The sequence below is a fragment of the Myotis daubentonii genome, chromosome 3 (genome assembly GCF_963259705.1).
Source record: "Myotis daubentonii chromosome 3, mMyoDau2.1, whole genome shotgun sequence".
NCBI lineage: Eukaryota > Metazoa > Chordata > Mammalia > Chiroptera > Vespertilionidae > Myotis > Myotis daubentonii.
In genome coordinates, this window is record NC_081842.1 from 53,614,228 (window position 1) to 53,627,690 (window position 13,463).

Below are 13,463 nucleotides of genomic sequence, written 5' to 3' on the forward strand. Positions count from 1 at the left end.
TTTTTCTAGTAATATTCTTGAAACCCTTTGAAGTCGGTTATTTTCTTTATTGTGTAGATGTTAGTTTTTATTAGCCCTTTACTTAGAAAGTTGTACAATTCCACTGGTTATTAAAACTGAAAAGGGAGTTACTTTGTCTCTACTATCTTCACATGTTTTTAAAGGAAATACTAGTCTTTTCATCATTCTGAGAAACAAGAAGTAAAAGTTATTCCATCTATGTTATTTATAGTTATTGTGTATAATTCTTCTGTACAGAACAATGGCCACCTTTGCTGATATTAATTTCCCTCCTTTAAAAAAATCAACTCAAAATTAAACCAGTAGGTGAATAAAGAACTAACTGTTGTAAACTAATATAGAATAAACTATCACTCAGAACTTCTGAGCAGCATGAATAATCAGTGTTAATGTATCAAGCTTATATAATTCCAACTGATAACAAAGTAACATGATATTCTAAATTATCCTATGCTGCTATTAGTATGTTTATGATTTCTTTTAGAGTTTTGTCAGACCTTTAACTGATTATTTCTAAAATAACATAAACTGTTTAACTTAGCCATTTCTAAATATCCAGACTAGAGATGTCTAAAAATGCTTCTAGTTTATTGATTTTATTTTCACTTATTTTTTGTTTTGTTATCGTTTGGTTAGAAGAGCCATTAAAACCACTTAAGAGGTTTACATGCCCAGCCTGGATATTGGTGGTACAAAGATATAAAATATCAGTAGTAAGTCATATATGCAGAATTTATAATAATATTAGCTGCTTTCTGTTAGAAGCTTATTATGTGCCATTGTGCACTTTGCATGTATTATTCAGTCCTTGTAACAATTCATAATGATAAGAGGCAAGTTATCAGAGGTTAAGTAACTTGCCTAAATATGTAGCTAATTGGTGAAAAAGGAGGTATTTTATTTAACTCAGTACTGACTTTGAAGTGTAAAAAGCCTATGACTTTTACTCTGTGCCCTGCAGGTTCTGATATGCTTGTGACATAATAAAGTGAAACATATTTACTGTTTAAGCATGCTATAAGGTTGGACTTACTGTGCTAATCTAGAGTAAAATTTTTGCCTTTGGATTATGTTGTTTTAGCAATGCATAGTTTAATTAGAAAATATACTTTTTTTTTTCCTTTCCTCACCTGTAGATATTCAAGAATTTTATGAAGTGACCTTACTGGATAATCCAAAATGTATAGATCGTTCAAAGCAGTCTGAACCAATACAGCCTGTGAATACTTGGGAAATTTCCAGCCTTCCAAGCACTACTGTGACTTCAGAAACACTGCCAAGCAGCCTTAGCCCTAGTATAGAGGTAAGATAAAAATTTCTTCCCTTAAGCTGTTTAGGGCTACTAAGTTTTTTTCATTTTATTAAAATGGGCACTTTGTGGAACTACTATTTATAATGGAATAATGAGGATAGGATTAAAAATACTTTTGAAAAGAAAAGCTCAGAATCTCTGGTGCCCTGGTCTTAAAATGGTGTAAATGGTTTGAAGGTGTGAAATACTGGCTTTAGACTATTAAAAAATACTTTGTATGATAGACTTCAATGAGGCTCTATCTGTGTGATACTTAGATAGAAACTATATGTACTTTGAAAAAATAGTTTTGCTCTGGTATTCTTTCTTAGAAGTTGAATATAGTTTTGTAGTCCTGGGCAGTTTACTTGCTACATTTATCCTAAGGATTCTGTTTATTGTCCTGAAAGATTGTATTATTAAAATTTTAGAGACTGATCAATAAATTCAAAGGTCAGCATTGGTTTCTATATTTTTCTGTAATTAAAACTGTTGAGTTTTCATAACTATTTTCATAATGTTCTTTTTTGTTAAATATTGTTGCTGGTAGAGTTAGACGTGACATAACAGAAATATGAAGCATTTTGTAGTGAAGATTCTGTTTGAGAAACATTAGTAATTTGAAGGTGGTTGTCTGACTGAATATGATTCTGGTCCCTTGTAGTTAGTACTAGAGAATTGCCTGGAAAATTGAATCAGCTTCTGTTTGGTGTGTAATAAATTAGGAACAAGTATTGGTGGGCAGCAATCAGACAGCCCTTTGGCAATGAATGAGACAGTTTCTCAGTTTCTTGTTTAAGTTACATAACAAAACGGAATTTTAGAGCAAGAAAAATCAAAACATTTTATCCCTCTCCTTCATTTTAAAGATGAAGAAACTGAGATCCAGAAGAAAAACTGAGACCTAGTTTATTCAGCTAGTTTGGGAAAGTCTACCTTTGGATTTCAGACCTCTTAAAACGCAATTCACAGTTCTCTTTACTAATCTTGATATGTCCTTGTGTTTCCCTTTGATTAGAGATTCTAGTGTAGTATTTTCTGTGTCCTTATTTTCCTCCTCTATATTTTTCATCACTTTCTCTTGGATAATTTTAGTTTCCATTCCCTTTAGTTGATATATCATTTGTGCTTATAATAGTCCATTTCAAATAGATTTTTAAATGTTAATTAATAATACAATTTGATTTTTAAAGTGATATGGTTATATGCCCTTTTCATATAACTTTTTTTGTTTTTGGTATGTGTGCCCTTTACTTTGTACATATGTCTAGAGAGATGTTTGAAATAATATTTGTTTAATATGAATGATTGTTTCTGGGTGATGATTTTTTTTCTTATTTATACTTTATTACTTTTTTAAAAAATAATGAGCATGTGTCATTTTCATAAAAACAATCCTAATTCTAAAAGAAGTGTGCTACTTTTAGAGATTGTAAGGTAGAGTATTTGAAAGGAAGCAAGATGCAAGTAGGGGTAAGAGAAATTGCCTAATTTAATGAGAAATTCCAACAGAAAAAGGTGCACCAGCATGTCTGCTATAACAGAATACTATAGATTGGATAGCTTATAAACAACACAAATTTATTTTTCACAGTTCTGGAGTGTGGGAAGTCCAAGATCAACTCACCAGCAGATTCATGTCTAGGGAGAGCCCGCTTCCTGGTTCATAGGTGGCCAGCCATCTTCTCCCTGTGTCCTCACATTAAGGAAAGAGTGAGGGAGCATTCTGGGGTCTGTTTTATAAGGATACTAATTCCATTAATGAAGGCTCCACCCTCCTGACCTAAGTACCTCCTAATACCATTGCATTCGGGCTTAAAATTTCAACATGAATTTTGGGGGACATTTAAATTCCATCTATGGTAATCCTGTTCCTGATAATATAGTACATTTAAAGTGGATCAAAGATTCAAAGGTTAAAAAAATGAAATAATAGCCCTAGCCAGTTTGGCTCAGTGTAGAGTGTCGTCTTGCCGACTGAAGTGTCCTGGGTTTAATTCCGGTTAAGGGCACATACGGGCTTGATCCCCAGTGGGGGGCTGCAGGAGGCTGCTGATCAATGATTATCTCTCATCATTGATGTTTCTATCTCTCCCTCACTCTTACTCTCTGAAATAAAAAAATATATATATTTAAAAAATGAAATTATAAAAATAAACTTTTAAATGATTTTTGGATAAGGAAAGTTTTTCTAAGCATGACAACAAAGAAAACCCAGAAAAATTAAAAAAAAAGGTTAAGAATGCTGACTTTGTAGAATTTGTTTGTGGGCTTCACAAAGTTTGATTGTTTGAACTTTGATTATAGAACTTCTGTATCTTGAAAGATACAATAAAATGAGAAATAACAAACTGGGGGGAAGTTGTCATATTTATGGAAAAGGACTAATTTCCAACCCTCTCAGGAAACCTCTTACAAATCAGTAAGAAAAAAGCCAGTAAACTAGAGAAGATGACAAAATATAAGAAAGCAAGTAAATTACTATCTAATTAAACATTTAATTCTATTAGGATTCTGTAGAAAATAAGTTAATTTTCTCAGTGCTTTTTTTTCTTTTTTCAAAAAATTTTCCTCAACTCTGGTATGTGTCTGTTGAATGATATTTCTGATTTTAAGAGTTTAGTTTAAAAACAAAATGTTATCTGTTTTCAAATAGGAAAAAGCCAACATTCAGTAGGAAAGTGACTAAAGAATGTGGATGGGCTGTTTAGAGAAAAATAAACACAAATGGACCAATAAGCCTATGAAGAGATGCTCAACTTCATTTTTAAAAAATGCAAATTGACAATGGGAATATTCTAATTTGATTATCAAAGATTAATTAAACAAGGAAAGAGAAACGTTTATGCTGTTGATAGGAGAATACAGTGGTGAAACCTTTTGGAAAGATAGCTTGACAGTACATATTCATATCCTTGGATCTAGCATATGTTCCAAATGTACTTACAAATTATTGATATATATTAAAAGACATATATGTGTGTTTGTATGTATGTGCATGTTCATTGCAATATTTGATATTAGTAAAAACCATCAAGGAACAAATACAAATATCAGAAATAAACTGTATAAATACATTATGGTGTAGCCACTTAATGCAGTATAAAATAGCAGGCATAAAAATATCTGTTTATCCACTATGTGTTATTCAATTATTGAAAGCAGGTTGCATAGCAGCAAGTATAATATAACTGAAAAAAGTGAGAGGTTAGATATGTCTGGAATATTATACACTTAGTCCACTTTCAGTGTATAATACTCTCTTGTTTTCAGTTGTCCCTGCTGTCTCCAGGCTCCCTATTTCAGCCCTCTGAGTTCATCTTCAGGGGAGGGAAATTAACTGAGTAATGTAGTGAGGGCATCTCCTTTCCCTTTTGACCTTGTGATTTAATGCTTTAAAACAATCTATCTGCTTTAATTTATGTAGAGTTTTAGGAGATAGTAGAGTTAAAAGCATATATTTAGTCTACTAGGTTTAATCTGAAGTCCTCTAAACACTGACTTAAAATTATTTAAGTACTTTGTATTATTTGTACATAAAGGTGCACAAATCATAAATATATAACTTGCATCCCTGAGAAGCCATATATCGAAGGAAAGAAAGGGAAAGAATTTATCTACTGGCATCAGTTCCCCTGAACTTTAAGGATGTGGATTTGTTGGGTGCAGGGAATATGGTTTTTAGTTTTGTGATTAACAGGAAAGTTTCAAGTGAGGAGGTGAGAGATGAGAGGTGGATAAGAGTCCAGAGGCCAAGATGTTGCTAAGGTTGCTAAGGTGAAGGCAGATGTGACAGTTTGGAGGCAAACATTGGAATGAGTTGTGAGGGCACATATTAAATCTGGTATAGTGTCTCTACTCTCTTATGATCTATTCTCTTAGATTCTAGTGCAGGAGTCCTCAAACTACGGCCCGCGGGCCACATACAAATACAAATATTGTATTTGTTCCCGTTTTGTTTTTTTACTTCAAAATAAGATATGTGCAATGTGCATAGGAATTTGTTCATAGTTTTTTTTTAAACTATGGTCCAGCCCTCCAACGGTCTGAGGGACAGTGAACTGGCCCCCTGTTTAAAGAGTTTGAGGACCCCTGTTCTAGTGGAATAGCCCTCCCAACTCCGCGTCCCCCTTTAAATGGCATTAACTTTATGAAGAGACTATGCCAGCTATTTTATAGAATACCACACACACTGTATTTGTTTAGTTTGTTGCCTTGTGTTTAAGTCATTCCACTAAGTCCCGTATTTCTGGTAACAAGGTAGATGTAAAAGTTGATTAGACTCATTTTTGGGAAGCAGACTTCATGATTATATATTGTACTTCACATGGTATTACATTAGGCAGCATAGAATATCAGGTTGTTGCACTTGTGCTGATGCTTGATTACTTAAGGGTGGTGACCTCCAAATCCTCCATTGTATAGGTATATTGTTCTCTTTTTAGTTATTAAGTATCTAGGGGGTAGTACTTCAACACCTTATATTGAGTGAATTTTTACCTTACTCATTAATGATCCTTGCCTGAATCACTCACTTTATTAGAAGTTTCAAAATGTTGATTTCCTTTCCTAATTTTATCAGTTCATCTTATTTATTATTATTAGTTGGTATTCTCCTGAAAAAAGGAGAATACCATTTTTCCTCATTAACTAGGGATGAACCTTTGTTCCTCCTACAAAAACAAGGTAAAGCTTATATTTTCTTTTAAAGACTAGCTTTTAGAGTAGAGCTTGTGCAATAATCCCTTTCAAAGGTGGCTAATAAGTTTTATCACTTTTTCTTGTTCTCTCTTTTAAAAAACTATCACTGTGGAGAGATTTTTATTTAATAAGTACTCTGTACTTTTCTTCTGGGACTTATATTTTACTGTCATTTGGGCCTTTTTCAATCTCTTTTAAAAATTATTTTGAAACAAATTACATCTACAGAAAAATTAAAATAATAAACTGCCATTTTTGTCACATTTTCTTGCTCTCTGCACACGCACACACATGTATATATAAACTTAAAAAAAATTATGCTGAACCACTTGAGAGCAAATTGCTTTACTCTTAAGTACTTCAGTATGTATCTCCTTTGAAGAGAAGAACATTTTCCTAAAATTTTTTAAAATTTTCTATTTTATGAACATTTGTAAAAAAAATCTAGTATGTAATTACAGACTAAGGAAATTTAAAATTGATACAGTGTTATTATCAGACTATGTTCAAATTTAGTATATTTCTTATCTTTGGTACCATCCTATCTAATAAAAGAGAAGCATGGTAATTAGCATACGACCGCTACCCTTCCCATCGGCTAATCAGGGCAATATGCAAATTAACTGCCAGCCAAGATGGCGGCCGGCAGCCAGGCAGCTTAAACTGAACATGAGGCTTGCTTGCTTCAGTGACGGAGGACTGCAACGTTCCCCGCCTGCCTTGCCGTCCTCTAAGCTTGCAGTTTGAAACATAGTTACAAATATAGAAGCTAAACAAAACCCCAGAAACCTGCTTTCAGCGAGCTGGGATCTCAGAGCTGGAGTTGATACAGAGTTTCGATTGAAGAACCCAAACAAACCAGATACCTGTTTTCAGCAGCTGAGGCCTCAGAGCTGGAGCCAGAGCTAAAGCTGGCCCAGAATAAAAAAAGAAAAAGAAAAAAAGGAGCAGTTGGGAGCTTCAGTCACCCGCCAGCCTGAAAACAGCCCACAGCCCCTCACCCAGACTGGCCAGGCACCCCAGTGGGGACCCCCACCCTGAAGGGTGTGTGACCAGCTGCAAACAGCCATCATCCCCTCACCCAGGCTGGCGAGGCACCCCAGTGGGGACCCCCACCTTGATCCAGGACACCCTTCAGGGCAAACCAGCCAGCCCCCACCCATGCACCAGGCCTCTATTCTATATAGTAAAAGGGTAATATGCCTCCCAGCACCAGGATCAGCGGAGCCGCGAGGCCTCCCGGCACCGGGATCAGCGTGACAGGGGGCAGCACCCAAACCCCCTGATCGCCCTGAGGCTCTGTGTGACAGGGTGCAGGGCCACAACTTCCCTATTGGCCCTGCTCTGGTCCTGACAGGGGAAGGCGCCCCAACCCCCTGATCGGCCCTGCTCTGTGCCTGATAGGGGGGAGCTCCCCAACCCCCTGACCACCCTGCGGCTCTGTGTGTGACAGGGTGTGGCGCCCCAACCCCCCTACCCTACGGGCTCTGCTCTGTGTGTGACGGGGTAGAGCCATAACCTTCCCATTGGCCCTGCCCTGAGTGTGAGAGTGGCGGTGCCCCAACCCCCTGATCCGCCCTGCTCTGTGTGTGACAGGGGGCGGTGCCCCAACTCCCCTGTCGGCCCTACTCTGTGAGTGACAGGGGGAGCTCCTCAACCCCCTGATGGGCCCTGCTCTGTGCGTGACACGGGGGAGCTCCCCAACCCCCTGATGGGCCCTGCTCTGTGTGTGACAGGGGGTGGCGCCGCAACCTCCCCATCGACCCTGCCTTGAGTGTGACAGGGGGCGGTGCCCCAACCCCCCAATCGGCCCTACCCTGAGCGTGACTGAGGGTGGCATCGCAACCTCCCAATCTGCCCTGCTCTGTGCATGACAGGGGGCGGTGCCCCAACTCCCCAATCAGCCCTGCTCTGAGCCCGACCAGGGGCTGCACCTAGGGATTGGACCTGCCCTCTGCCACCCGGGAGCAGGCCTAAGCCAGCAGGTCGTTATCTCCCGAGGGGTCCCAGACTGTGAGAGGACACAGGCCGGGCTGAGGGACACCCCTCCCATCCCCCTCCGAGTGCACAAATTTTTGTGCACTCGGCCTCTAGTCTATCCAATAATTCTATATTCCTGAAGCAGAACTCCATCTCAGTCTTTTATGTTTTTAATCCTCACCCAAGGATATATTTACTGATTTTAGTGAAGGAGAGAGAAAGAGAGAGAGGAGCATCAATGTGAAAGAGAAACATTTATCAGCTGCCTCCAATATACACCCTGACTGGGGATAGAACCTGCCATCCTTCGGTGAACAGGATGATGCTCCAATCTTACATCTGATAAAATTTTACAGTACAACCTTATGAATTGTTGAAATCTTGAATTCTTGCCTTCAGAATTATTTACAATCCCATGTTTTGGTGGTCAGCTCCTTTTGCTATTTCCTTTATCAGTCCCCTAGGGTTCTTATCGTGCTTTCTGATGCTTTATTTCTCTAGCAGAATGTCTCTGTTTCTCAAAGATAGTACATCAGAGACACTAGTCTGAACTTCCTCTCCCACCAACAAATTTACAGTGTTGTCTCACTTAATTTTTCAGTTTTTTTTTATTTTAATAATTATTGTTGAAAGTATTATATATCTCCTCCTTTTCCCCCCATTGACCCTCTCCAGCCCCCCCCTCCCCCCACCCCACACCCTCACTGCCCCATTGTCTGTGTCCATGGGTTATGCATACGAAGTGTTTGGTTGATTACCTCCCACTCACCTATCCTCCCTGCCTTCCCTCAGGGATTCCACACTCTGTTCCATGCTTCCATGTCTCTGGATCAGTTCCACTCATCAGTTTATTTTGTTACTTAGATTTTGCATATGAGTGAGATCGTGTGATACTTGTCTTTCTCTGACTGACTTATTTCACTTAGCATGTTACTCTCCAGGTCATCTCCATGTTGTCTCAAAGGGTAAGATATTCTTCTTTTTTATTGCTGCATAGTATTCCATATTATAAATGTACCACAGCTTTTATATCCACTCATCTACTGATGGGCACTTGGTCTGATTCTAGGTCTTAGCTATTGTAATTGTGCTGCTGTGAACATAGGGGTGCATACATTCTTTCTTATTGGTATTTCGGGTTTCTTAGGATATATTCCTAGAAGTGGGATCACTGAGTCAAATGGCAGTCCCATATTTAATTTTTTGAGGAAACTCCATACTGTTTTTCACAATGGCTACACCAGTCTGCATTCCCACCATCAGTGTGCTAGGGTTCCCTTTTCTCCACATCCTTACCAGCACTTGTCATTTGCTGATTTGTTGATGGTAACATTCTGACAGGTGTGAAGTGATGCCTCGTTGTTTTTAATTTGCATCTCTCAATGATTAGTGACTTTGAGCATGTTTTCATATGTCTCTTGGCCTTCCAATGTCCTCTTTCGAGAAGTGTCTGTTTAGGTCCTTTGCCCAATTTTTGATTGGATTATTTATTTTTCTTTTGTTAAATTGTATGAGTTCCCTGTAAATTTTGGAGATTAAACCCTTATTGGAGATAACATTGGCAAATATGTTCACCCATGCAGTGGGTTTTCTTATTGTTTTGTTGATGGTTTCTTTTGCTGTGCAGAAGCTTTTAATTTTGATGTAGTCACATTTGTTTATTTTCTCCTTAACCTCCATTGCCCTAGGACAGTGATGGCGAACCTTTTGGGCTTGGCGTGGCAGCATTTTGAAAAACCCTAATTTAACTCTGGTGCCGTGTCACATACAGAAATTTTTTGATATTTGCAACCATAGTAAAACAAAGACTTACATTTTTGGTATTTATTTTATATATTTAAATGCCATTTAACAAAGAAAAATGAACCAAAAAAATGAGTTCATGTGTCACCTCTGACACGTGTGTCATAGGTTCGCCATCACTGCCCTAGGAGCTATATCTGAAAAGATATTGCTATAACATATGTCTGATATTTTGCTGCCTGTGGATTTTTCTAAGATTTTTATGGTTTCCTATATTACATTTAAGTCCTTTATCCATTTTGAGTTTATTTTTTATATGCTGTAAGTTGGTGGTCTAGTTTCATTTTTTTTTTTTTTGCATTTATCTGACCAATTTTCCCAGCACCATTTATTGAAGAGACTGTCTTGACTCCATTGTATGCCCTTGCCTCCTTTGTCAAATATTAATTGAGCATAATGGCTGGGGTCAATCTCTGGGTTCTCTGTTCTGTTCCAGTGGTCTATATGTGTGTTCTTGTGCCAGTACCAGGCAGTTTTGAGAACAGTGGCTTTATAATATAGCTTGATATCTGGTATTGTGATCCCTCCAACTTCCTTCTTTCTCAGGATTGCTGTGGCTGTTCGGGGTCTTTTTTTATTCCATATGAATTTTTGGAGCATTTGTTATAGGTCTGTGAAATATGGGGATTGTACTGAATCTATAAATTGCTTTGGATAGTATGGACATTTTAATGATGTTGATTCTACCAGTTCATGAACATGGTATAATCTTCCATTTGTTTATGTCTTCCTCTGTCTTTTCAGTGTCCTGTAGTTTTCTGAGTATAGGTCTTTTACCTCCTTAGTTAAGTTTATTCCTAGGTGTCTTAATTTTTTTGGTGCATGGTAAATGGGATTGTTGTTTTAGTTTCTCTTTCTGTGAGTTCATTATTGGTGTATAAAAAAGCAATAGATTTCTGGGTGTTAATTTTGTATCCTGCTACATTGCCGAATTCATTTATTAAGTCTAGTAGTTTTTTGATGGAGTCTTTAGGGTTTTCTATGTACAATATCATGTCATCTGTGAATAATGACAGTTCTACTTCTTTTCCAATTTGGATGCCTTTTATTTCTTCTTGTCTGATAGCTATGGCTAGCACTTCCAGTACTATGTCGAACAGGAGTGGTGAAAGTGGGTATCCCTGTCTTGTTCCTGTTGGCTGAAGGTTTGTCATATAGGCTTTTATTATGTTGACGTATGATCCCTCTATTCCCACCTTGCTGAGAGTTTTTATCAAGAAAGGGTGTAGGATTTTGTCAAATGCTTTTTCTGCATCGATATGATTATGTGATTTTTGTCTCTCAATTTGTTTATGTGATGTATCACATTTATTGATTTGCAGATATTGTACCAGCCTTGCATCCCTGGAATAAATCCCACTTGGTCATGGGGTATGAACTTTCTGATGTAATGCTGAATCCGATTTGCTAGAATTTTGTTGAGGGTTTTAGCATCTGTGTTTATCAGGGATATTGGCCTGTAATTCTCTTTCTTTGTAGTGTCTTTACCTGGTTTTGGAATTAGGGTAATGTTGGCTTCATAGAAAGAGCTTGGAAGTGTGCATTTCTCTTGAATATTTTGGATTAGTCTGAGGAGGATAGGTTTTAGTTCTTCTTTGAATGTTTGGTGAAACTCCCCAGTAAAGCCATCCAGATCAGGACTTTTGTTTGCTGGAAGCTTTTTGATTACTGCTTCAATTTCATCGGTTGTTATCCACCTATTCAGGTTTTTTTATTCTTCCTGATTGAGTTTTGGAAGCTTTTATGTTTCTAAGAATATGTCCATTTCATTTAGGTTGTCCAGTTTGTTGGAGTAGAGTTGTTCATAGTATTGTTTTTTTTGTTTGTTGGTTTTGTTTATACAATCCTTTGTATTTCTTTGGGGTCTGTTTTTACCTTAACTTTTTCATTTTGATTTTTTTTTTTTTTTTTTAGTCTTCTATCTTTGTTTCGTGGTGAGCCTGGCTAGAGGTTCATCAATCTTACTTATCCTTTCAAAGAACCAGTTCTTAGTTTCATTGATCTTTTGTATTGTTTTTTTGGTCTCTATGTCCTTTATTTCCGCTCTGATCGTTATTATTTCTTTCCTTCTGCTTACTCTGGGCTTTTCTTGTTGCTCTCTTTCTAATTCTTTAAGTTGTAGAATTAGATAATTTATTACTATCTTTTCTTGTTTTTTGAGGTAGGCCTGTACAGCTATGAACTTCCCTCTCAGGATTGCTTTCAGTGTCCCATAGATTTTGGATTGTTGTTTTCATTGTCATTTGTTTCTAGGATGCTTTTTATTTCTTTTTTGATCTCTTTGAAAACCCAATCATTGTTTAATAGCATGTTATGTAGCCTCCAAGTGTTTGATTTCATTGTTTTTACTGTAGTTGATTTCTAATTTTATGCCATTGTGATCTGAGAAGATGCTTGATATGATTTCTATCTTCTTGAATTTAAAGACACTTTGCCTTTGTCCCAATATGTGGTTTATCTTTGAGAATGTTCCATGTGCACTTGAGAAGAATGTATATTCTGTAGCTTTGGGGTGAACTGTTCTGAAGATGTCAATTAATTCCGTCTGATCTATTGAGTCATTTAGGATTGATGTTTCTTTGCTGATTTTTTCTTTAGAGGATTTATTCAGTGGTGTCAATGGGTTATTAAGGTCCCCTACTATGATTGTATTGTTGTCAATCTCACCCTTGATATCTTCCACAAGTTTTTTTTTTTTTTTTTAATGTATTTCGGTGCTCCTGCATTAGGTGCATATATGTTTACCAGAGTTATAGTCGTTTGTTGCATTGCTCCCTTTAGTATTATGAACCTCTTTATCTCTTGTTATGGCCTTCACTTTGAGGTCTATTTGATCAGATATATATATTGCTACCCCAGCTTTTTTTAAAATTTCCATTTGCCTGAAAAAAATTTTTCCATCCCTTCACTATCAGTTTGTGTGAGTCCTTTGTTCTGAGGTGGGTCTCTTGTAGACAGCAAATCTATCGGTCAGGGTTTTTTTTATCCATTCAGCTACCCTATGTCTTTTGATTGAAGCACCTAATCCATTTAAATTTAAGGTAATTATTGATAGGTACTTTATATCGCCATTTTATTCTTTATGCCTGTGTTCCCCTTCTTCCCTTCCTATTTCTTTTTACAGCACTCCCTTTAGCATTTCTTGCATTGCTCGGTTAGTGGTAATAAACTCCTGTAGCCCTTTTTTGTCTGTAAAGCTCCTGATTTCACCTTCAATTTTGAATGATAGCCTTGCTGAGTATAGTATTCTTGGATTCAGTTCCTTGCTTTGCATCACTTTGTATATTTCATTCCATTCCCTTTTGGCCTGATATGTTTCTGTTGAGAAATCAGTTGATAATCTAATGGGAGATCCCTTATAGGTAACTTTCTGTCTCTCTCTCTGGCAGCCTTTAAGATTCTTACTTTGTCGTTGGTGTTTGCCAATTTAATTATGATGTGTCTTGGTGTCAGTCTTTTTGGTTTCATTGTGTTTGGGACTCTGTGCTTCTTGGACTTGTGTGAGTTTTTTCTTCCCAATATCAGGGAAGTTTCTGTCATTATTTCTTCAAACAGGTTTTCTATTCCTTGCTGTGTTTCCTCTCCTTCTGGCTCCCCTATTATGCAGATGTTGTTTGGTAGTGTCCCAAAACTTCCTTAGGCTCTCCTTCTTTTTAAGTTGTTTTTT

At 37.2% G+C, this 13,463-nt stretch overlaps 1 protein-coding gene across 12 annotated transcripts in view; it reads left to right on the plus strand.

Moving 5' to 3' along the window:
• The window catches only part of DLG1 (discs large MAGUK scaffold protein 1), a 308,802-nt gene that overhangs the window by 16,133 nt on the left and 279,206 nt on the right, over positions 1-13,463 (plus strand). For all 12 annotated transcript variants that reach the window (XM_059687457.1, XM_059687469.1, XM_059687460.1 and 9 more), the window contains exon 4: positions 1,158-1,324. In XM_059687457.1, the coding sequence (XP_059543440.1) occupies positions 1,158-1,324 (167 nt within the window). The remainder of the gene's footprint in view (positions 1-1,157; positions 1,325-13,463) is intronic.